Genomic DNA, 24,058 nt, shown 5'->3' with positions numbered 1-24,058 from the left:
ATACGAGTCACATGCATCCTCTCATTTGGAGATAATAAAGGATAAAATAAGCTGCTCCAAATGGGAAGGATAACATAACATAACTGCAAAGTATTTACATATGATTATTCTGAAAATAGAGCAAACTTTTGTTTAAATAATTGATATCATAACAAAAAATTCAAAATTAAGATCATTAACAAAAAAAAAATAACTAATTGGTTGATAGAGAATAAAACAAATGCAATTAAAAGTTGAAGTGAAAAAGGAAAATCTAAAATTTCATACTTAAATAATTGTCCACACCAAAATCAATAATTGAAGACCACCAGAAATCAACGAAACAATTCCTAAATAAAAATGAATGAATAAGTGTCAATGTCAGAATCAACGAGCCAAAAAATTGCATCTAATTGTTCATCAATTGATATAGCTCACACATCATTAGCTCACAATTCAAATAATAATAACAAAAAACAAATAGATCTGTCACGTCCCAACCTATGTAGTAAGATATCGTTTGCTTTGAGCCAAGCTAGCATATGGATCTATTTTTAGGCCTCAAACTCAAAATTTGTCTTGCTAAGAGATGCATTTTTGTACATACAAGGCATTTCATCTTTCATTACCTTGAAGGTGCGAGATCTAGCACATCTCGCACTGCATAAAGGGAAAACTGAGAGAAAAGGAAGAGAACACAAGCACTGCATAAAGGAAAGAGAGAGTGAAGAGAGAGATGGACATGTGAAAACACTACAGGCAAGAGAGGGGACACGTGAAAACACAACAGGCGAGAGAGAGGACACGTGAAAACACAAGAAGCCAGAAAGGAGACACATGAAAAATACTAGAGTCTCAGCACATTTATCTTCCATTGATGAAAAATCACTATTCTTTGAAATCGGATATGATTCAAGCGTTTTTGGTTATCTAAAAACAATATGAATTCGAGCATTCTTGAAATGGGATCTTATCTCAACAAAATTCAACATCTGACCAAGGAAAAAGAAGACGCAACAAAATCCGACAAATCTTGTAAATATGATTGTTCCGTATCACACCACTTTATCTCCTCTCACTAAACAATCAGATCGGAGGGGGAAAAGATATCACATACAAAAAATTTAAGCGTGTTTCTTCCTAACACGAAGACGACGACTCGAGATTATATGACTACAGTACATATCCTTTGATCATTCCATCCTGTGATGATGACGTACCGAATCGTCCAAAAATCTGTGCATGATAGCCACCCGTTCTTCAACATCCTCGACTCTACAGCATGGGGTGCTCCCATGGCTGAATTCAAAATAATGCTCAATTACTTCTTCTTTTTTTCCAGGTAAATAATGCTCAACCACTCTACAGATGAGGCATCTAGTCTGCTTAATAAGCGTCCTGCCAGATCGAAAGTAAAAGGTCACCGGGGATAATCTTAGAGCACAAGCATTTCGAATCTGACCAGCAGTGTGAAGCAACAGCTAATAAATGCCATATTTTAACGGCCGTCATTACCTCTACATTACGGATTTTGCTGGACTTGCCGGTGTACTTGTATTATCCAATCAACGTAACCATTGCTTCCGCCCATCTGCTCCTCAACAAGATTGGCAAGTATAAGATGGCCTTCTCGGGGCTGCTCACCTTGTCTTACAAGATAACACAACTGATAATGTGAAGGATCACTTTCTCTGAATTTCTTTAGTATCCTCATTAGCTTCTTTGACATTTGATTATCTCGCTCACAAAGGGTAACCTGATCAGCCAAAACAATAAGAGTAGAGTAGACGAAATAATAAATAATGCCAGTTCAACAAGTTACAAGGTAAAAATAAATCAGATAAAGTGGGGAAGCAAAGAATTCTTGGGACAAAGTTAGAAACTTCAAGAAAGGTTCGGATTACAAAGATCACTCCAAAATTATCTAAACCAAAGGCCGATCACAGAATAAGAATCCAATAAAGTTCTTACGGAAAACCATAGAGCTAGTAATGGGTCATCCAAATGATAAAAGAAAAGAAAGTGATATACTAGAGTCATATAAACTAGGGAAGGAAAAGAGGGTGGCATTCTCAAGGCTTTTTGGGAAGCTTTATAAATTAGTCAGCTGCGCATAAGCCAGCCATATCAACAATTATATTGTTTCTTATAACACTTTTCTGTAATAGGGAGCTCGGGTGTATTTAAATTTCAGCATAATGCAGCAGGGACAGAGATTAAGAAATTAAACTACAGATCTTATATAAAACATGCAAAGAAGTCACAAAACAAAGAATATGCAGAAAGTAATGATGGATGTTTAAACATGATACTTCTTTTGTTCTACTTTGTCCTTAAGGGGCTTTATCATACCTTTGATAACTCTGCTGCAAAGTCAGGCCCAAGTAGATTCTTAGCTATATCAGGTGGAAGAACTCTACCAAACCATAGAACATGGCGAAACCCATCATCGAATAAATAAAGGCCTCTGAAATCTAAGCTCTCGGCAAGTAGTGGTAACCTATTCTCTATGATTTTGATGTCATCAGCTTCAGAAGATGCCTAAAATACAAGAAGCGGAAACAAATTTAACGATTGTGAAATGAAACCACTCAAGTTTAAGTGAATGGAATTGTATTACGTTCAAAAGATACTCATCGAGCCGTATTAAACTGGGATACAGGAGCTTCAACAACTTTTTAACTGGTAAGGTCATCATTGTGTGGCCTGCCGCACAACGCTCATCAAGTGACATGTCTGCATACCCCCCACGAAGAGGTGCTGATTTACAAAGTGCCAATCCATACAAAGGCAAGAACTTCAGAGACTCTGAGTATATCATCTTCCCTCCTAAACGGTGTTGTACAGCGTAGAGATTTCGAAATTCTTTGAGAGCTTTGACAATTCTTAGCTGCAGAGAGTTCCGAGCATCTTCCAACTTATGGGACAAAGTTTTCTCAATTGCTGCAATTTGATTCAGAAAAAAAATAAGAACTGAGATTCAAAACATACAACATTACGAACAGAATTTCAATCACCCACCTAGCCTGGAAAGCAAGGTGACAATAGCACCAGTATCAGCCTGCCGATACATCTCAGCCAGATCTGTAACCACCGGTACTGCTGCTGTATGTACTCTAATACGCCTCTCTCCGCAGGATGCAGTGTATCTTTAAAACGTTAAGGACACTTCACAATAACCTTCAAAATATCATTCCGAAATTTTCCCCAAAGCGACTTAAACTAGGGAGTATGTGTGAATAATCAAAGTATAATGAACAAAACAACTTTATATGCAACTGAAAAGGAAACTTCGGAAAAAGAATATCGGAAGGGAATGATTTGTGAATAATCAAAAGAAAAACAAGCACTACAACACCATACAGGATGTCTATCTGTAGTTAAAACTTAAAATCGAACATTAAGTGGAAGGATACAGCAAGGCAACTTGGAAATATACTGTCTGAATAGTTAGAAGCGTCTCTTCAAGAGATAACTGCATTGCAAATGCTTTATCACAATCTACAGCAGGAAGTGCTAATAAGTCTGTGGACCTTAGCATAAAGTTCCCATGGTAAGACGTAAAGCGCACTCCTAAAAGTATAAACAACAAAACATTAGCATATTTCCGACAAAGGCAAAAAAACATATTTATGTGAGCACAATAAAGTTGTTATGGAGAATCATCAATGGCAAACCTTTTCCACATCTTATGCGCATCACTGCTTCCCAGGCAGTTTCTCTAGTAAGATCTCTGGCTAATTCATGTGTCAACTTATCTCCGTGAATGGTTGATAGAAAATTCGGGTAATAATACACCTGACCCCCAGTATATTTTGCCAGAGTACCTACATTTGAAAGACCACAGCAATTATATACTGTAGAACTTTTTAGCTGCATGGTAAATATGGTTCATGCGAGAGCATACAACTCAATAACCATCACACCCTGATATAAGTCTATCAATAGCTGCTGGAAATAAGAACTACAAACAAGATGGTAAAAGTTTCAAATGTGTAAATTCAGATTCTTTCTTCAAAATGTTCACTAGAAGGCAGAGACTACCATTTTCTAGGAAAATAGGTAATGCAATAAATTGGAGAAAACCATGTTAAAGCATATTTCCCCAAAAGGGCAACAACTAGAAAATTGGTGGACCATATAAGAGTTCTCAACATATCAATGAAGAGAAGTATCATCATAAGATCCTACTATCTGCTAACATCATCTTGATCTTTAGTTCTATGAAAGGGAAACAGAATATGAAACAACTATAAAAATGTACCTAATGAAGCTATATCAGTGTACTTGTCACTGAAGGCATACACATCCACCCCTATCTGGAACTTGGTAAATTCTGCAGCCATCTGCTTGTAGAAAGGATCCTCTGGTAGTCTTAGTGAATGCTCTTTATCAGAGCCATAGACACGAAGATCATCTCCACGCAACTTCAAGCGACCAACACCAAGAGATGGCAGTGTATTTTGAAAAATTAACAATTTTCCCCCAAGGTTGCTCTGCACAAGCATGTGTGGACATAAGTTAGTGCAAAGTAAATGAACAACCAGATTCTTGGAACTGCATAATGAAGTACTTAATAGCCAATTACTCAAGGAATACAAAAATTAACACACTGCTTTATAATTGGTGATAAATTTTCTCCAAAGGCAAAATTCAAATTGCTATGTGTGAAGATGCTCACACACCATAAGCATAAGTGAGGCTTTAAGAGCTGGACCAAAAGCAGACTCCACATTCACATTGTCTTGAAACATTGACGGCAAGCTATCTAGGAAGGTCTCCACTACACTTCTTGATTCAGATAGATTAACAAGAAGATCATCTGGCAATGGAACAAATACATCATCCAGGTCTGAGACCACCATCATTTGAGGCTGAGTCAAAGAAGACTGCACATAAAACTCAGAGGATCTCAACACAAATGTTGGTAGTCGGAAGAAACAGAAAATAATAAGTTATGTGAATAACGGATACACATACTTTCAAGTTATAAAAATGTATTGTGCTGTCAAAAGTTGCAAACCCAATTTGTGTTCTGGGGAAGCCAGGAAGCTCATCCAAGCATGACCGGATAGTTTGGGCCACAACCTGCAAAGAGGTCATCAATAAATTTCAATAATTCCAACAGAGAGGTAAACAGACCTTGTGTAGTAATCAATAATTCCAACAGAGACGTAGACAGGCCTTGTGCAGTAATCAAAGACATAGAATTACTCAAATGAAAAGACATCACAACCAGCCATGAGATTCACACTATTAAAAGTGCTTACACGAACTATTTCATAAACAAGAGAAGTTCATCTCAGCAAAACCCATTCTATAAGTGTCATGTATGAGAAAATTCCCAAAGCTAGGCATCTGAGCCAGCCTACTTTATCTTTTTCACAAAAAATAAAACCAGACACAGCATACTAGATATGATATTGTATATTAATAAAATCGTCTTTTCTTCCTAATCTCAATCAAGAGCCTCTGACACTATACTCTCAAAGGGCAACCAAGAACAAAATACACTAGCACTACTGGATAATCAATGAACCATGCATAATACTCCCCAAGGGTCTGTAGTTGCATATTAGCAATAATTTATAAACAAACAGGTTTCAGAATGCAAGGATGAGTTTCTGTAAAAGCATTAGAAACAGTGTTTACCTCAATCATACCACTTCTGACAGCAGATAACGAAACGTCAATGAGGAAAAAATACAGTGGCGGCATAGGAGGCCGCACCATATATTCAGTTGGAGCAACAAATTCCACGCTACCCCGTGTAAGCTCGGATCGTTGATCCAAATCAATTCTTCTGCCAGTGGCATCCAAATGAGCAAAGTAATCCCCAGGGACTGAACGAGAAAGTAAATCCAATTTATCACTTTATGCTTGACCAGAAATATTAAATAAGATATATTAACCAAGAACCAAACAACATCCCACTACCATGGTTAATATTTAGTAACCAAAAACAAGTATCTAGCAAGAAAACTTGATTGCATTCAGGTAAAACCAGGATTAAAAATAAAGCAAAGCTGCTGTACATTCATCATGATATTAGAAACTTCAGTGCACTAAGGGAAAATTATTAAGAATTAGAAAATGCAAAATACTACTCTAGCATGACAGGTTGCAATGTTGAAAATATCTGCATTATGAAATAAAAAATGAATATAATAACAACATTTTGGACTATAAAGCAAGCAGGAATATTCAATACATATATTGCACAATATATTACAGAAATTCTATTTGGTGAAGTATAACTAACAAACAAATAAAACATATGGCAAACTCAGCTGCTTAATGCAGCCAACATGGAAAAGCATGAAGTTGAACATAGGAAGATTTTGTGTCAACATTCTGCATCCTTCCATACATTTGTTAATAATAATAGGGAAAATTAGGTTCACATCCTTCTTTTTGTTACTTCATTGATTAAAATCCTATTCATTTTCAATTTTTATCAAGGTCCTTGGGTATTAATAACATCATTAATTTGAATAATAAAATATTTTTATTTTTAAATATATTTGTTTAGTGTTAAAAATGTTACAATTAGTATATTTATATTATGGCTAAATTTTTTATCATATATTTTTATTTTCAGTTTGTACCTATTTTTAATTTGCAAATATTTTTTAATTTGTACCAATTTTCTTTTCATTTTTAATTTGTACCCATATATTAGTTTCTTTTTGTGCCCAATTTTTTAAAATTTTCCTTGTGTTTGTACCCATGTGTATACCGTCACGTGACATTGTATATTTAATCAATGATAGAAAAATTACATATGGTATATTTATGTTTTATGTCTAAACTTTGTATCATATATTTATATTTTTAGTTTGTAACCACTTTTAATTTGCAACATTTTTTAAAAAATTTGTAGTATTTTCTTTTTAGTTTTATTTTGTACCCATGTATTAATTTCTTTTAGCACCTATATTTTTTAAAAATTCATTTGTACTCATAATTTTTTAATCTTTTATCCGTACCCTAATTTATTTATAATGTACCCATTCTTCTTTATTAATGTACCACTTTGTTATATGTGAAATGTACCTATTTTTTTGTAAAATGTACCAAGTTTTTTAACACTATGGATACATTCTTTTGCCATTTATTATTTCTTATTTTTACATAGTTTTTATCCATTTATTAAATTAAAATGTTTGAATTTTTTTATTGTAAGTGTTTCTAATAGTATTATAATGAGGGAAATCTCATAAAATATCAAACAATTAATGTCAAAACTATAAAAATATAAATATTAATAGTAATATAATGAGGTGTACAAAGTCAAGGGACTTTGATCAAACTTTGAATACTATTAAGGTTTTAATCAAAGAATGTTAAGGATTAGGGATTGCATCCAAAGTATCCCATAATAATAAGTTCAATTTATTCTTAGGGAATTCCATTTACCATCATTAAGCAGAGCACAAATGTTGCAACGCCACTTTCTTCCAGCATCTGTAAATGTCACATAGGGGTTCACATATGTCCGACATCTTCTACAGCGAATAATCCCGGCAGAACCAAAATTAACAATTGGAACTTCCTCCTAGACAGATAACAAGGAACAAGATAGTTACAGTGAATCAAACTTCAATCAATTTTGATCATTTTGAATGTGTGAGTAATAGATGCACATGCACTAACCCCATCAGGTGGTTCAGCAAGTGGACAAACAACTGCTCCCAAAGGTAAATGCCACCTTGAAGACAAAGACTGAGAACTTGGTATTGCACCAGTTGTAAACCGTAGAAATCTAGGATTGCAGTTCATGGGGTACATCTGAGCAAGTGCTTTTGGCTCCACGTCACCAGCCAAAGGCCTTGGCAAAGCTTTAGGGTCAAGTCCAGGTTCAATTGATCCGGGAACAGATCCAATAGATAGTGAGCTGAAGTCGTCTGTCAAGGCTTGGACAGCACCAACAGGAGGTCCAGAACCGTGATGTTGCATGTGGTCCCTTGACTGCATACCCAATGGAGCTGCACCCTGCGGAGGTGGAGCATAACCTCCTTGGTGAGCAGCAAAAGGAGAGGACACTGCTGGTGGAGCAGCTGCATAGTTTCCTTGATGAGTAAGAAATGGAGACTGAGCAGGTGGGGCTTGTGAGTCTGCACTAGACTGCTTACGGGGGAATCCAGGAAAAGATGTCTGAGAATTTGGTAGGGAAGCTGGGAATGATGAATCTGATGGAGACTGAAGAGCATTCACACTTGGTGGTACAGAATTAAAGCTTTGAGGTGGAGGTCCCATTGGCACAGAAGGTATCTGCTGTTGTGGTCGTTGAAATGGTGCTTGACCTGGAGGAGGTTGATATGGCATTTGGCCTACAGGTGGACCACGTGTAGGGGGTGCTTGCGCTGCTGATAGATATTGTGGTGTTGGGAAACGGGACAAAGGTCCAACACTCGGCGGGACACTTGAAGTTGGCGGAGGAGGCACAGATGGATCATGAAACCTACCTGGCGGGGTAGGTCTAAAATGGGAGGCTTGTGCTCCAACTGCAGATCCAGTTGACGAGAACGGCACATTAGTCTGTGGAGCAACCGGTGGAGTAGGTCCGAAGTTAGAGGCAGCTGCACCAACCACAGGCCCAGACGATGAAAAAGGTGTCTGTTGAGTGACATGTGGAGGAGGTCTAAAACCAGATGCCTCCTGTCCAACCATGGGACCTGAAGATGAAAAAGGCATCATGTTCTGAGGAGGAGCCGCAAATGGTGCAGTGGCAGGTCTTGTAGTAAAATTCGGACGACCAGGGTTTTCAGTCCCCATAACTTTGGTTACAAACACCTGCTACTTCAGTAGCAACAATGCTCTCATGACCTAGACCTGCTCCTACAGCCAAGAGAAGAAGTTTGGTTTATCATCCAAGAACATCAATATGTCACTACATCACAGCTTAGACACTCGCAGTATTACGGTATGGAATCATATAACACAAAGACGTACATTCAAATTATTTCTTTTTTTTTTCTTTTGTTTTGTTTTGTTTTTTTTTTTTTTTTTTTTTTTGCATCAAACATAACAAAGCGATACTGATGGAATAAGCAAATAATGAACTCGAAAATAGATCAAACCCTCTATGTCAACACTAAGCTCGTCTAGTCTCGCAAAATTAATAAAGCAGCCCAAGCAAGAATGTCGGCTTGAATCCTTAATCTTGAATTTGTAATATTTGACTACACTTAAGCATCACTAACAATTAATTTAAAATTCCCCTAGCAATCCTAAACAGCTAGAACAGTTAACAAGGTCAAAACTCATAAACCACCCAATCCTAACTCTTAACTCCTAAGGCTTAACTCTCACATGATCGAATCATAAACGGTGCACGATGGATCACGATATACCATTAGGAATTAACCTATAAGCAATAATGGACCAAACATGGATAAACAAAATGTGATTAATTAAGCATAATTTAGCATTACCACAAATATTAACTTTATGATTGCTGACACTAAAAAACAACAATCCCATAATCCTAAAAACGTAATTACAACAAAGAGAAAGCATAATTTAGCATGCACACAGAGACAGTGTAGCAGATCTTAATCGGAAAAAATCGAAAAGAAAAGCACTACCCAAATCCCAAATTTGTAACATCTATATGGATCAAGAAAACCTAGATGAAAATTAGAGCCACGTTTGCGAACCGATGGAAATCGAATGCAAAACCCAATGAAAACTAGAAAGCAAAAACAGACCCGACTAGATTGCGAGTTGAATTCTGGAAATTTATTGAGACCCAAAGCAGGGAAAAGTGAACTATATCGAACGAACCGAGATGAAGGACTCGTTCGGTTGATTTAATCGCAGAGTGGCAAATCGAGATTCAGAGAGAGAGAGAGAGAGAGAGAGAGGAAGAAGTGCTTACCTTTGCCAGCCTGAGGAGAGAGAAAGTCTAGAGAGAGGGTGAAATACGAGAAACACGAAAGAGAAACTGTCACTGGGTTAATATTTTCATCCACCTCAACGACGTCGTTTTCGTTCTTGTATGGAAATTATAAAATAATAAAAATAATTTAAAATTTTTAAATTTTAACGAAATATAAAATAAATACTACCGAGATTAATTTTTTAATATAAAAATATGAATTTTATGAATCGTATCGAAAAAAAGTTACGATTATAAATACAAAGTACGAATCAGGTCAAGTCTTCATCCACAGCTCTCTATTTCTCTCTCTCTGTTTCCATCTCTCAATTATTATTAGTTCCTTTTTCAATCTTCTTAAGCTTCGCAGATTGATCCTAAACCTCTCATTTCGATCCAAATCCATCCTCCAATTCCCCCCAAATCAGCTTCACTTTTCGATTTTGGCACCAGTTTCAGAGGCCTAATTGGCAAACGAGTCCTCCTCCGAATCCTCCACCAAAAGCTGGTAAAGTTCCAAGTTTTTATTCAATTTGATCAACTGGGTTTTGCTTTTTTCCTTCAAATTTTGAGGGTTTGATATCCAAGCAGCTGGCGTTAGCTTCGTCAATCCGATGATTATGTTTCGATTCTGCATCGAAAATTACAAAAAAAAAAATTGAATTTCCATCAGTAAATGGATCTTGTTTGTTTCTTCAGATTCTGAAATTTTGAGAAGCAGATTTAGCAACTTGGAAATAATTTTGTTAATGGCTTATTGGAAATGGTTTTTTCAGGGCAGGTATGATGCATCAAGCTTGGAGCTTCATTTGGGAGATTGAGAAATTAGCTGGGAACAAGTTTTCGAAATCTTTTCGATCAATCGCAAAGTAAGTACTTAAACAAGTTTTCGATTTCAATCGATTTGTTATTAATTTTTTATGATTAGAAGTTAAATTTATATTGATATTGTTGACAGCTCCAGAGGGATTCCCCGTTTTTTTTTTTTTTTTTTTTTTTTTACTTTGTGTGTGTGTGTGAGAGATACTCTGTTTCGTTCCTGATATTTGGTTGAAAGCAAATCTGAACTTTAATATAACTTCGACGATAAATTTTGAATGTCAAGATTAAGGGTGGTTGGAAAACAAAGAAAAGATTAAAAAAATTCGAGTTTTAGTGGAAAAGGACGGTTAACAATATATGATTGCTTATAGCTGTTTGAGCTTGAATCTCAATATAGGTAATAAATTTTGATGCGAAGTTCTCAAGAGTGAGCGATATTTGAATTTTACATGTGCTGGTGTTAGTATGTACTGTTGGTATTGCATACGCAGAAAGCTAAATTAAGAAAAGTTTTCAGGTCAACTTTTCACTATGTGGAGAGCGGGAAGCGAACTGATGAACATTTGTTATTTCTCACAGTTTATGCTGATCAGCATAGTCAGCAGGCTGAATTTCCAAGGTTGTAGAATTTATATCTGAAGTGTCGTCAATGGCTGAGCAACGAAAAGGTAATGTCAAACCTGCGAATGGGAAGCCATCAGGAACAGCAACAGCAGCGGCCAGTGCATATTCCATTGATCTCAATAACTTCAGCAAGCGGTTAAAGATGTTATATTCACATTGGAGGGAACATCGTAGTGATCTATGGGGTGAATCTGATGCACTTGCAATAGCAACTCCTCCAACTTCTGAGGATCTGCGGTATCTGAAATCCTCAGCAATGAATATCTGGTTGCTTGGTTATGAGTTCCCAGAAACTATCATGGTTTTTGCAAAGAAGCAGATCCATGTTTTGTGTAGCCAGAAAAAGGCCTCTCTCCTTGATGCTGTGATAAAGCCTGCAAAAGAGGCTGTTGGTGTTGAAGTGGTTATGCATGTAAAACTCAAAGGCCAGGATGGAACTGGACTGATGGATAGCATATTCCGAGCTGTAAATGCCCACTCGAGCTCCGATGCTCCTGTTGTCGGACACATAGCAAGAGAGGCTCCTGAAGGGAAACTTTTGGAGACTTGGAGTGAGAAGTTGAAGAATGCTAATTTTGAGTTGAGTGATGTGACCAATGGGTTCTCGGACTTGTTTTCCGTCAAAGACCCCGTTGAGCTTACATATGTGAAGAAAGCGGCATACTTGACTTCATCAGTGATGAAGACTTTTGTGGTACCTAAGCTTGAGAAGGTCATTGATGAGGAAAAGAAAATTTCCCATTCTTCATTGATGGATGACACGGAAAAGGTCATATTGGAACCTGCAAGAATTAAGGTGAAGCTGACGGCAGCAAATGTTGATATTTGCTATCCTCCAATTTTTCAGAGTGGAGGGCAATTTGATCTGAAGCCAAGTGCTTCAAGCAATGATGAGAACCTTTGTTATGACTCTACTAGTGTGATTATATGTGCTGTCGGATCAAGGTACAAAAGCTACTGCTCCAATATTGCTCGAACATATCTGATTGATGCAAATTCTACGCAGAGCAAGGCTTATGAGGTTCTGCTTAAAGCTCAAGAAGCTGCAATCAGTAATTTAAAATCTGGGAAGAAGTTAAGTGCTGCATACCAAGCTGCACTCTCAGTAGTTGAAAAGGAGGCTCCAGAGCTGGCTGGAAACTTGACTAAAACAGCTGGAACTGGAATTGGCCTCGAGTTTCGTGAGTCGGGGCTTAATCTTAATGCTAAGAATGACCGAATTTTGAGACCAGGCATGGTTTTCAACGTTTCTCTGGGTTTCCAGAACGTGCAGGCACAGACAAAAGACCCTAAAACCCAGATATTTTCACTGTTAATAGCAGATACAGTTATTGTTGGTAAGGAGACCCCTGAAGTTTTGACTAATTCAAGCAAAGCTGTTAAGGATGTGGCGTACTCATTCAATGATGATGATGAAGAAGAAGAGCAGGCAAAACCTAGATCCAGTAGTAAAGGTGCCGGGAGTGCGATGAGTAAGGCCACACTTAGATCGGACAACCATGAAATGTCGAAAGAAGAGCTACGAAGGCAGCACCAAGCCGAACTTGCCCGCCAAAAGAATGAAGAAACTGCTAGAAGGCTTGCTGGTGGGGGTTCTGCAGCTAACGACAATCGTGGTGCTGGGAAGACAGTTGGTGATCTGATTGCATATAAGAATGTCAATGATCTGCCTGCTCCAAAAGAGTTGATGATTCAGGTTGACCAGAGGAATGAAGCTATCCTCTTGCCGGTTTATGGAAACATGATTCCTTTTCACATAGCCACTGTGAAGAGTGTTTCCAGCCAGCAGGATACTAACCGGAATTGCTACATCCGTATAATCTTTAATGTACCTGGTACTCCATTTAGCCCCCATGATGCAAACACCCTGAAGTTTCAAGGGTCAATTTTTTTAAAGGAAGTTTCATTCCGTTCCAAGGACCCGAGGCATATAAGTGAAGTAGTACAGCAAATTAAAACTCTTCGCAGGCAGGTTGCCTCAAGGGAATCTGAAAAAGCTGAAAGGGCAACTTTAGTTACGCAGGAGAAGCTGCAAATTTCAGGAGCCAAATTCAAGCCAAAAAGATTGCCAGATCTATGGATTCGCCCCGTTTTTGGGGGACGTGGAAGAAAGCTCACTGGATCACTGGAAGCCCACGCGAATGGATTCCGGTATTCGACTTCAAGGTCTGAAGAACGTGTCGATGTTATGTTTAGCAATATCAAACATGCATTTTTCCAGCCAGCTGAGAAGGAAATGATTACCCTGCTGCACTTTCATCTGCACGATCATATTATGGTAGGAAACAAAAAGACAAAGGACGTGCAATTTTATGCGGAGGTGATGGATGTAGTGCAGACACTGGGAGGTGGAAGAAGGTCAAACTATGATCCTGATGAGATCGAGGAAGAGCAACGTGAAAGGGAACGAAAGAACAAAATTAATATGGAGTTCCAGAACTTTGTGAACCGAGTAAATGATTCGTGGGGGCAACCTCCATTCAAATCACTTGATCTTGAGTTTGATCAGCCCCTTAGAGAGCTTGGCTTCCATGGAGTACCTCATAAAGCGTCAGCTTACATTGTCCCAACTTCAAGCTGTCTGGTTGAGCTGATAGAGACACCGTTTGTGGTAATTACTCTGAGCGAGATTGAAATAGTAAACCTTGAGAGAGTTGGTCTAGGGCAAAAGAACTTTGATCTGACTATTGTTTTCAAGGACTTCAAGCGAGATGTCTTCCGAATTGATTCTATTCCCTCGACATCTCTAGATGGAATTAAGGAGTGGTTAGACACCACTGATCTCAAGTATTATGAGAGTAGGTTGAATCTCAACTGGCGTCCTATCCTCAAAACCATTACTGACGACCCCGAGAAGTTCATAGAGGATGGTGGATGGGAATTTTTGAACATGGATATTAGTGATTCGGATTCCGACAATTCTCAGGAGTCTGACCATGGGTATGTGCCTTCAGATGTACAGTCGGATTCAGGTTCAGATGAGGAGGATGATGACAGCGAGTCATTGGTGGAGTCGGAAGATGATGAGGAAGAAGAATCCGGAGAAGACTCAGAAGAGGCTGAAGGAAAGACATGGGAAGAGCTGGAGAGGGAAGCAAGCCACGCGGACAGGGAAAAAGGGAATGGGTCGGACAGTGAAGAGGAGAGGGCAAGAAGGAAGGTTAAGGCTTTTGGAAAGGCTCGAGTTCCCGACAAGAGGAACATTGGTGGCAGCCTGCCCAAGAGGCCCAAATTTAGGTGACATTGTTTTCGTCTTTTCGTCTTCATTTTTTTTTTTTTTCTTTTTTTTTTTTTTTTTTTTTTTTGAGTTTTGCAGCAGCATTGGATTTGAGTTGTGTGTGTTATTTTGAAGATGTTAAAGAGTTACCAAAAGGGTAAAAGTAAGTTTAAGTTTTTGTTGAATCTTCGTTCTTTCTGTGTGTTAAAACAAACTTTTTTCTTGTAAGATTAGTAAAAAAAAGGATTAAAGGGCATTACATGTTGGAGCAAAATTTCCTACAGGAAGAAATACCTTCACATATTTGTTGACTGCAATCATCACGTTCGCTGAATGAGGTGTCCCCGAACAGTCTTTCTCCGTAGCTAGTCTGGGCAGGGTACCTGCAAGAGATACTTCGACGCTCAAGTCAGTCGATTGATTTTCTATTATTTGCTTTCTCTCGGGTTCTAATTATGTACCTTGATCTTTGGCTCCTCTCCACATTTATAGGACTACATGCTTGGGAAACAAGTACCACGACCTGTCTTCCTCTCCCTCTTCCTTAGTGGTCCTCCGTAGTGGAGGTAGTTATCTAGACACGTTTCCCTTGCGCACCTCCACCTTTGGATGATTGGTATTGGTCCATGAGTCGAAACTGGATTTTATCCTCCCACACATGTATATATCTTTTACCATACTTTTGGCACTTTTTTTTGTTGCTTTATGAATTCTGTAGTGAATGTGGTTTTTTGGTAATAAGTTACTTGCAGGTGAAGAAACGCCAACGGGGTAAAATGTGTATCCCTTGCGGATGCATGCAAAAGCTTGTTTGGGTTGTATTAGGGTAAGGAATGAATTACATGAACTTATACTTGGGCGAAGGGATGGATGAATTTGGATATGAACTGATGGATTTTGATCTGAATCGTTCACCGTCTTATCCCTCGTTCCAACCAATAACATCGTTCGATTCTCCCTTGCTTCCTCCACAACCCCAGAAATGGCATGCATTTGAATGCATATGTATACAGAATGGTGGACGGCATACTTTCTTTAAGCAACTAGCCTAACTTACATCGGCAAATGCCTTTTTCTTTGTAAGAACAATACGGCGTTGCGAAAAAATTCTTTCGCTTATTTGGGAAACAACGTACAAAAAGAGGTGCACAATACAAAGCAACATTCATAATTCTTCCAAGTGTGGAAATTAAACAAGAAGAATAGGGGCAATCAAAGACCTAAACAAGTTAAAAACAACACAAACGGTGATAAAGCTTTTACTTCCAGCATAATACTACAATTTACAAGCAAAAGGTCTAGTCTCACTCTATGCATCTGCAGCATAAGTCTATTCGGTCCAAATTGCGATAACGAAAGAACTTAAACCGAACTAGTAAAATTAAAAGTTCCAAGCAACTACCGTCAGACGACTTCTAAAAACATTAACATGTCACTGACATGAAACAATCACACGATCTATCTCATCTTACTCCGCTTCGGGATGCTACTAGTAGGAGGTGGGGCTCGAGACTTCCCAAAAGCTTTCGCCTTCCTTCTCTTCCTGTCCTCCTCACTGTCTGATTCATTCCCTTTCTCCCTATCTGCATTGCTTGCTTCCCTCTCCAGCTCATCCCACGATAACCCATCCTCATCTGACTCCGCTTCTCCGTCCTCATCCTCAGACTCCACAACCGATTCACTATCAGAATCCTCATCATCCGATTCATCTGATTCAGCAGATTCGATATCCGATGGTTCGTAACCCTGGTCTGACTCCTCCGACTGTTCAGACTCTGAATCAGACGCTTCCAAATTCAAAAACTCCCAACCTCCATCTTCAATGAAGCTCTGCGGGTCATCGGTGATTGTCTTCAGTATCTGTTTCCAGTTGAGATTCAGCCTGCTCTCATAATACTTGAGGTCAGTTGTGTCGAGCCATTCCTTGATACCATCAAGTGCTGTCGAAGGGATCGAATCAATCCGGAGAACGTCCTTTTTGAAGTCCTTGAATACAATTGTCATGTCAAAATTCTTCTGCCCAAGGCCAACTCTTTCCAGATTCACAATCTCAATCTCGCTTAGACTGACAACAAGGAAAGGAGTTTCTATCAGTTCAACCAAGCAGGTTGAAGTAGGGACAATAAATGCTGATGATTTATGAGGTACACCATGGAAACCAAGCTCTCTCAGAGGTTGATCAAACTCAAGGTCCCTAAACTGTGACTGCCCCCAAAGCTCATTAACCCGATTCACAAAGTTCTGAAAATCCATATTTATTTTGTTCTTCCTATCCCTCTCCCGCTGCTCTTCTTCAATCTCATCTGGGTCATAAGCAGACCTCCTACTACCTCCCAAGGTCTGAACTGTGTCCATCACCTCAACATAGAATTGCACGTTTTTTGTTTTCTTGTTGCCCACCATGATGTCATCGTGCAGATGAAAGTGGAGGAGAGTGATCATCTCATTCTCCGCTGGCTGGAAAAAGGCATGCTTAATATTTGCAAACATAACATCCAGGCGCTCCTCCTGCCTGGTGGTAGAATAACGAAACCCATTTGCATGAGCTTCTAGAGTACCAGGAATCTTTCTTCCACGGCCACCAAAAACAGGTCGAATCCAAAGGTCAGACAATCTTATTGGCTTAAATCTGTTACCAGCTATTTGGAGTTTCTCCTGAGTAACCAGTGTCGCCTTCTCAGCTATCAAGGACTCCCTGGACACAACTTGCCTTCGCAGCCCTTTAATCGCCTGTACCACTTCACTTATGTGCCTTGGATCCTTGGAGCGAAATGAAACTTCTTTTAAATATATAGACCCAAGGTTCTTCAGTGAGTTGGCATCATGAGGACTAAAAGGAGTCCCAGGGACATTAAACATGATTCTGATATAACAGTTCCGATTTGTGTCCTGTTGACTGGAAACTGTCCTTATGGTTGCAACATGAAAAGGGATCATACTGCCATAAATAGGCAACAGAACAGCTTCATTCTTCTGGTCAATCTGAATCATTAGCTGATTCAGACCTTTTGGTGGAGCGACATCATTTACATTCTTGTAGGCAATTAAATCCGTTAAAGCCCTTGCTGCAGAACGATTGTCACCCGGTGCAGATCCAGCACCAGCAAGTCTGCGGGCAGTTTCTTCATTTTTCTGACGGGCAAGTTCTGCCTGATGTTGCCTGCGGAGTTCCTCCTTTGAAATCTCATGATTGTCCGACCTCAATGTTGTCTTAGACATTAAGGCCTCCCTTCCATTAGCCTCATCATTCGTTTTTTTGGGCTTTTCCGCTTCCTCTTCATCTCCATCATTAAAGGAGTATGCCACATCCTGAAGATTCTTAGAGCTTCTACTCGTCACCACCTCTGGCTTGTCATTGCCAATAACTACAGTGTCCGCAAGCAACAAAGCGTAGTTTTGGTTTTTGGGATTGCTGCGACCACTCTGTAAGTTCTGAAACCCAAGTGACACATTAAAGACCATGCCTGCTTTCACCAACCGCTCATTCTTTGCATTTATATTCAACCCAGATTCACGGAACTCAAGGCCGATACCAGTCCCAGCCGATTTTGTCAAATTTGATCCTAATTCAGGAGCCTCCTTCTCCACCACAGCAAAGGCAGCTTGATAAGCAGCACTGACCGTCTTCCCAGGCTTCAACTCACTAATGGCTGCATTATGGGCCTTGCAGAGAACTTCATATGCCTTGCTCTGACTGGAAGTAGCATCAATCAGAAAGGTCCTGGCAATATTTGAGCAGTAACTCTTGTAGCGGGACCCAACAGCACATATGATCGCGCTAGCAGAATCATAATAAAGCAACTCATCATTGCTAGCAGCACTGGGTCTGAGATCAAACTGTCCTCCACTCTGAAATATTGGGGGGTAACAGATATCAACATTATCAGCCCGGAGCTTCACCTTAGCTTTAGATGGTTCCATTATAGCTTTCTCTGCCTCATCCATCAAAGAAGAATGGGTAACTTTCTTCTCCTCATCAATAACAGTCTCAAGCTTTTTAACAACTACTTCGGTCATGACACTAGCAGACAAGACAGCGGCTCTCTTGATATTTAAAATCTCGTCATTGTCCTTAACAGCAAACAGGTCAGACAACCCATTTGTTACATCGCCCAACTGAAAATTTGCATCCTCAAGCTTCTTGGACCATGTTTCCAAGAGGTTTCCCTCAGGGGCCTCCCTTGCAATATGTCCAACGACAGCTGTGTCATGGCCATCAGCCTTCGATTGAGCACGAATGGCACGGAAAATTGCCTCCATCAGAGCACTTCCATCATCACTCCTTGTCTTCTCATGCATCACAACATCAACACCCACAGCTTCCTTGGCAGACTTTTTTACAACTTCCAACAAAGACACCTTCTTCGTACTGCACAAGAAATGAATCTGCTTCTTCATGAAAACCATAATGGTCTCTGGAAACTCATAACCCACCAGCCAAATATTCAATGCTGAAGATTTAAGGTACCGCAGATCTTCTGATGCTTTTGGTGTCGCTATTGCAACAACATCAGAAGAACCCCACAAATCAGATCGATGTTTATTCCAATGAGAATAAAGTAACTTCAATCTCTCACTGAAGACTTTCAAATCAATGTTATAGGCACTTCCTGCTCCAGCTGCAGTCTTCCCATTAGCGGGCTGGCTATTTCCATTTCGACGATCAGCCATTACAACCAGTTTCTACACATGACAAACATCAACTAATCACTTTCAGCCAATTAAATATATTATTTAACTCAAGAACAAAATTCGCACTTTATCAATATCCATATTTTTTATTTTTTATTTTTTTGCAATATAAGTCCTAAAAATCTCAATTAGGGTTTCACACAAGTTAGCATTACTAGGGTTTCGCGACACCATCAACATTCATAGAAAGCTAAAATTATATCTGGAAAAACCCCGAAAATCATCATCACCAACTCCCTTCGACTTTCCAATAAAAAATCCCCAACTCGACAACCAAATTAGGGTTCCTATTACCTCCCCCAAACATACAAAAATCGTCGAAAACCACTAAATTAATCCATGAACAGCAATACAGAAACCGAAATCGTACCTTTCTGAACCTTCAGGAACGGCCTTCTGCAAACTTCTACGGCTCCGCAATGTCGAATAGGGTTTCAGTTCGGGGTTCTAGGGCTTCGCGGCGACAAGTACCCGATACATTGACCAAAACGCAAATTTTAGAGTAAGAGAGAGAGCGAGAGAGGGAGATAGAGAACCTAGGGTTTCGAAGCGAGGGATGAGAGAGAAAGAGAGAGAATTCAAAGAAGTAGAGAGAGAGAGAGAGAGAGAGAGAGATGGAAAAATGAAAAATCGCAGAGAAGGTTTTTTCGAACCGGAGAAGAGTAAGCGTGGGGGATTTATGGTTTTCGAGGGCTCTGGAGAAGGGGTGCTTTAAAAGGAACTGATTTTTCCTTGTGACGAAAAAGGACTGAGGATTATGAAATTTTACTTCCCCGTTTGGGTGGTTCCTGTAGTCATTGCGATTTTCTACCAGGGTATTTTCGGGGATTGAGTCTTGTTTTGTCAGGGTGTGGGATTTTGTGTCGGACGGCGTCGTTTGGTTGAGAGGGAAAATGCAAACAGGCGTTGGGCTTGGGCTCTGCGGCGTCGTTTTGGAGTTACTCGTGGCGGGAACGAGTGCTGGGCTTTTGTTAAAAATAAGGCGGGAAAATCATGATTTGGTAAAGTTGTTTGGTGGTGAAGCATCTGATTCTGTGATTTTTGGCATTTTAATTTTGTTTTGACATACAATTTTATTCATAATTTTAGTAAGTAATAAACTGTTGTGGTGCTTGATAACAAAAAAAATTTACCATATCACATTTTCGGTTGATAATAATTTGGTTTAATTCATATATAGTGTCGTTAAAATTAAACTAAAATGTGACGTATGTCTCGTTTAAGGGTTTTTTGCATTTCTAACTCTTAGGTACCGTACCGTTTGGTACGTGGGACGGGACGGAACGGAGTGGGACGAGGCTTTCCGTCCCACGTTTGGTGCGTCTAAAACGGATGGAACGTGCTGTTCCATGGGACGAATTTCGGGTGAATTTTCGTTTCACCTCACCCTCCTGGAACAACTCGTTCCACATCCGTGGAACACAAAATTATAACCTCTCAGTCTCCTTCTTCTTCCTCCTTGTTTCCATCCTAGGGCATCTTTACTCTCTCTTCATTCCGTCCCGTCTCATCTGCATATCAAACGATACCTAAGGTACCGTTTGGTAAGCAGACGGGACGGAACGGAACGGGACGGGACACAACAGGACATGACGGGACGGGATAGAACAAGACGGAACGGAACAGGACGGAACGGATGACGTAAATATTGAAAAAGATAAGGAGAAATTTTGTCATAAAATGTTATAAATTTTTGTTCCACGGATGTAGAATGGGTCGTTCCAGGGGGAAGAGGTGGAACGAAAAATCAGTCAAATTTCGTCCCATGGGACAATCCGTTCCACAGTTTTTAGGCGCACCAAACATGGGACAGAACGGCTCATCCCGTCCCGTCCCGTCCCACATATCAAACGGTACCGTAAGTTTGAATTTCATGGAGCATAGAATCTCAATTTACACATCTAAAATCTCTTATTTTCTCCAACTGAGTAAAGAGGAGACACTTCCTTTAAAGTCAACACATTTCAAATTCCAAAAAGTTACACAAGAGGCATGCATGTGATTTCTCTTCACGACTAATGTTTAAAATGGCGAGTTAAAACTTGCTCTAGGTATCACATTACGGGATCCAACTACTCCTCTAAAGAAAGTTCCCTCCCTCCTCTTCTCATCTATGAGAGCTGAAAGCTCCAACACTTTCAAACCCCCATAGATCAGAGACCCAATTGGTTGTTTGGAAACAAGTCGTAATTTTCAAACCCCATACGTCGTCATTTGGCTCACAAAGATGGTAAAGACACGAACTTTTCCGTTCTCTTTTATTTGTGCTCTATCTTTACGATATATCTTCGAAGAAACATTGTCCCATTATCATCATTTTTTCGGTGTTTTCTTTAGGAGTAGACCTGTAAACGGATCGGATTTATAGGGTTTGGGTCCGGTTCAATCCAACCCGTTAAGTTACGGGTCATCCGAACCCAACCCTTTTCACCCGTTAACAATTATTTTATTTTTTTGCTTAGAGTTTATTTTTTATTGTTAAGACTTTACTAAAATTACTAAAACATCCTCAACTAACGGGTGCTAACGGGTCTAACGGGTTGACCCAAAGTGATCCGTTATTTAACAGGTTGTTAACGGGTTCACCTATTAGCGACCCGACCCGTTAAGCATTCACCCAAATACTAATATTAACGGATCGATTTAACCGGTCGGATCCAAAATGCCAGGTCTATTTAGGAGCTTTGATGTAAATAAGAGCAAGGGACCTGCCCTTACCGTATTCACTTCTTCCATTTCATTTAGTCTCCCGGTTTCCAGATTGAGAACTGGTTTAGAAAAGAACTGAAATGGATTTTGCTGTGATCTTTTCACTTCTTCCATTTCATGATTAAGTTTATGCTTTTGGTGTTGCCATTGCAAGAACATCAGACGAACCCCACAAATCATATCGGTGTTTCCATGTCATGATTAAATATACTTTTTTTTGTTGTAAAATAGTATCTATTAAAATTGTTTATAACAAAAATAATGTATCTATAACTTTATAAGATAATTGATCTATCGTATAAAATTTGTGAAACTAATAATGTACCTGTTGTTTCATTTTTACAAAACTAATATATCTACAAAAATTTGTAGGGTCGAACCAGCCAGACATGTTGTACATCTCTAATCTTTTACGTGATCACTTTATCTTGACGTTGGTAAAAATGTACCTATAACTTTATAAGATGATTTATCTACCGTATAAAATTTGTGAAACTAATAATTTATCTATTGTTTGCCCTTTACAAAACTAATGATCATACAGCCTGGCCCTTCTTAACTATTGCTATTTCTGATATGAGCTTTATTCAATATTGCTTGAAATGTTCTGTTTACAGATTAATTTTCTTTTTCGCAGGCCATAAGATTTTTCATGAGCTCCAATCTGAGAGTGCAAGGACTCAGAGTTAAGAACAGCCCCTAGTTTCATTTCCGGTTCGATAACTGTCAAAACGTCCACCTAGAATCACTTACCGTAAAAGCACCTGCTTTGAGTCCCAACACAAACGGAATTCATGTGAAACTGTACAATTCACTCATCTCCCATGGTAATTACACAAAAGCAGCTTCCGATTCGACATGTCTTTCTCCGGTCTCCAATCTCGCGAAAACTCACCTTATCGTGGCTTAAAATGCTTCATGTATGTGATAATTGCGCTCATTAGGAGTTGATTGTTACAATGTAGAGATTAAGACCATTACTTGCAGCTCAAGTCATGAAATAAGGTACCGCTCCAAAGGTCAAATTGGATTATTTCTAAAGTTTAATTATACCCTAATCTCTTTCTTCCTACAGCATTGAAAGTTTAAGTGTTGGAGTATGTGGCCAAGTGGCCAACTTTTGGCTATAAAAAATTATAAAGAAAAGAAAGGACAACATGATTATGTTTCCTTGTTTTGTGGCATGTTTTGTGGCTTTTTTTAAAGCCATAATTATGAGGCTTTTTTCGGATAGAAGAAATAAGGAAGGAAGAGCTCATTTTTCAGTAAGTGAGCTCATTTTCTGCCGAGGAGAGTTGTAGAGAGCCCAAAAGAAAGAAGAAGTTGCTGCTTCATTTGGTTAGTAATCATCCACTAAAGTAGTTGTTGTTGTAATAGCTTTGAGCTATATGTATAGAGAAAAAATTATTCATTATATTTCTTCCTCTATTTGTTTCTTTGGTGTGTGAGAGCTATTGGGTGTATTGAGTTAATTGGGTTGTGAGATTGCCAACACTTTGTAAACTCCCATTTGGTTGATAGTGGATTATTGGGTGAGCTCCTACTGCTCCGAGGACGTACTCCAGTTACACTGACTGTGGAGGAACCTCGTTAAAATCTTGGTGTTATTTTCTCTATATTGTTCTTGCATTTCATTTGATATATTTTCTGTGGGTTAGCTTAATTTGGTTCCGCGTGGTTTGGTGCTATCCTAGCACAACAATTGGTATCAGAGCACTAGTTGCTCTTGGGTACTGTTTAGTTGCCAAAGATGTCAGACGGGTAAGATGAGAATCCTTTTGGAAGCATCTCCGGGTTTGCAAGAACTACGGTGCAAAATGCAAAGTTCGAAGTGGAAAAGTTTGATGGCACAAACAACTTCGGGATGTGGCAATGTGAGATCAAAGATGTGTTGGCTCAACAAGATCTACTTGCCGCTTTGGGAGAGAAGTCGGAAGCTATGTCGAAGTCGGAATGGGAGAAATTAAATTTGTGGGCTTGCTTTTCAATTCGGTTGTGCCTTGCAAAAACTCAGAAGTATTTTGTGATGCGGGAGACGGTAGCAAGTGTGTTGTGGCAAAAATTGGAAGACAAGTATATGACGAAGAGTGCAGAGAACCGGCTACACTTGAAGAAAAAAATCTACCGCTTCC

General features: G+C 39.2%; 3 protein-coding genes across 7 annotated transcripts; 1 reads left to right on the top strand and 2 right to left on the bottom strand.

Moving 5' to 3' along the window:
* Positions 1–824: 824 nt before the first annotated feature.
* Positions 825–9,975, bottom strand: LOC126618498 (protein transport protein Sec24-like At3g07100). 4 transcript variants are annotated; one of them, XM_050286586.1, is made up of 14 exons: positions 9,863–9,975; positions 7,636–8,820; positions 7,399–7,537; positions 5,632–5,822; positions 4,960–5,067; positions 4,665–4,868; positions 4,244–4,475; positions 3,657–3,806; positions 3,396–3,552; positions 3,001–3,128; positions 2,600–2,922; positions 2,332–2,520; positions 1,495–1,735; positions 825–1,377 (listed from the first exon to the last, which is right to left on the bottom strand). In XM_050286586.1, the coding sequence occupies exons 2-13, from the start codon at positions 8,755–8,757 to the stop codon at positions 1,502–1,504; spliced, it is 3,177 nt and encodes a 1,058-aa protein (XP_050142543.1). In that variant the 5' UTR covers positions 8,758–8,820; positions 9,863–9,975; the 3' UTR covers positions 825–1,377; positions 1,495–1,501. The 4 variants fall into 4 exon arrangements, with proteins under 4 accessions (XP_050142543.1, XP_050142544.1, XP_050142545.1 ...); XM_050286587.1 differs by having other exon boundaries at positions 7,636–8,814; positions 9,863–9,955; XM_050286588.1 differs by lacking the exon at positions 9,863–9,975 and adding an exon at positions 9,693–9,817 and having other exon boundaries at positions 7,636–8,814.
* Positions 9,976–10,121: 146 nt separating this feature from the next.
* On the top strand, positions 10,122–14,784 carry LOC126618495 (FACT complex subunit SPT16-like). Of its 2 annotated transcripts, none has more exons than XM_050286582.1 (3): positions 10,122–10,370; positions 10,639–10,731; positions 11,264–14,784. In XM_050286582.1, the coding sequence occupies exon 3, from the start codon at positions 11,334–11,336 to the stop codon at positions 14,547–14,549; it is 3,216 nt and encodes a 1,071-aa protein (XP_050142539.1). In that variant the 5' UTR covers positions 10,122–10,370; positions 10,639–10,731; positions 11,264–11,333; the 3' UTR covers positions 14,550–14,784. The 2 variants fall into 2 exon arrangements, with proteins under 2 accessions (XP_050142539.1, XP_050142540.1); XM_050286583.1 differs by having other exon boundaries at positions 11,202–14,784.
* Positions 14,785–15,754: 970 nt separating this feature from the next.
* LOC126618497 (FACT complex subunit SPT16-like) lies at positions 15,755–19,911 on the bottom strand. The gene is made up of 2 exons (XM_050286584.1): positions 19,588–19,911; positions 15,755–19,208 (listed from the first exon to the last, which is right to left on the bottom strand). Exon 2 carries the CDS (start codon positions 19,194–19,196, stop codon positions 15,984–15,986), a length of 3,213 nt encoding a protein of 1,070 aa, XP_050142541.1. The 5' UTR covers positions 19,197–19,208; positions 19,588–19,911; the 3' UTR covers positions 15,755–15,983.
* Positions 19,912–24,058: the final 4,147 nt, after the last annotated feature.

Source organism: Malus sylvestris, chromosome 4 (genome assembly GCF_916048215.2).
Source record: "Malus sylvestris chromosome 4, drMalSylv7.2, whole genome shotgun sequence".
NCBI lineage: Eukaryota > Viridiplantae > Streptophyta > Magnoliopsida > Rosales > Rosaceae > Malus > Malus sylvestris.
Note: the sequence above shows the minus strand (reverse complement) of the source record. Positions and strands in the feature narration are given on the sequence as shown.

Bases quoted from the DNA above. Each gene is read 5' to 3' on its own strand.
- LOC126618498 (XM_050286586.1), bottom strand. From the start codon at position 8,757: ATGGGGACTGAAAACCCTGGTCGTCCGAATTTTACTACAAGACCTGCC. The intron at 2,923-3,000 runs GTGGGTGATTGA...ATCAAATTGCAG, and splicing joins CACCTTGCTTTCCAGGCTAG to CAATTGAGAAAACTTTGTCC. The intron at 1,736-2,331 runs GTATGATAAAGC...TTGGCTGATCAG, and splicing joins TTGCAGCAGAGTTATCAAAG to GTTACCCTTTGTGAGCGAGA.
- LOC126618495 (XM_050286582.1), top strand. From the start codon at position 11,334: ATGGCTGAGCAACGAAAAGGTAATGTCAAACCTGCGAATGGGAAGCCA.
- LOC126618497 (XM_050286584.1), bottom strand. From the start codon at position 19,196: ATGGCTGATCGTCGAAATGGAAATAGCCAGCCCGCTAATGGGAAGACT.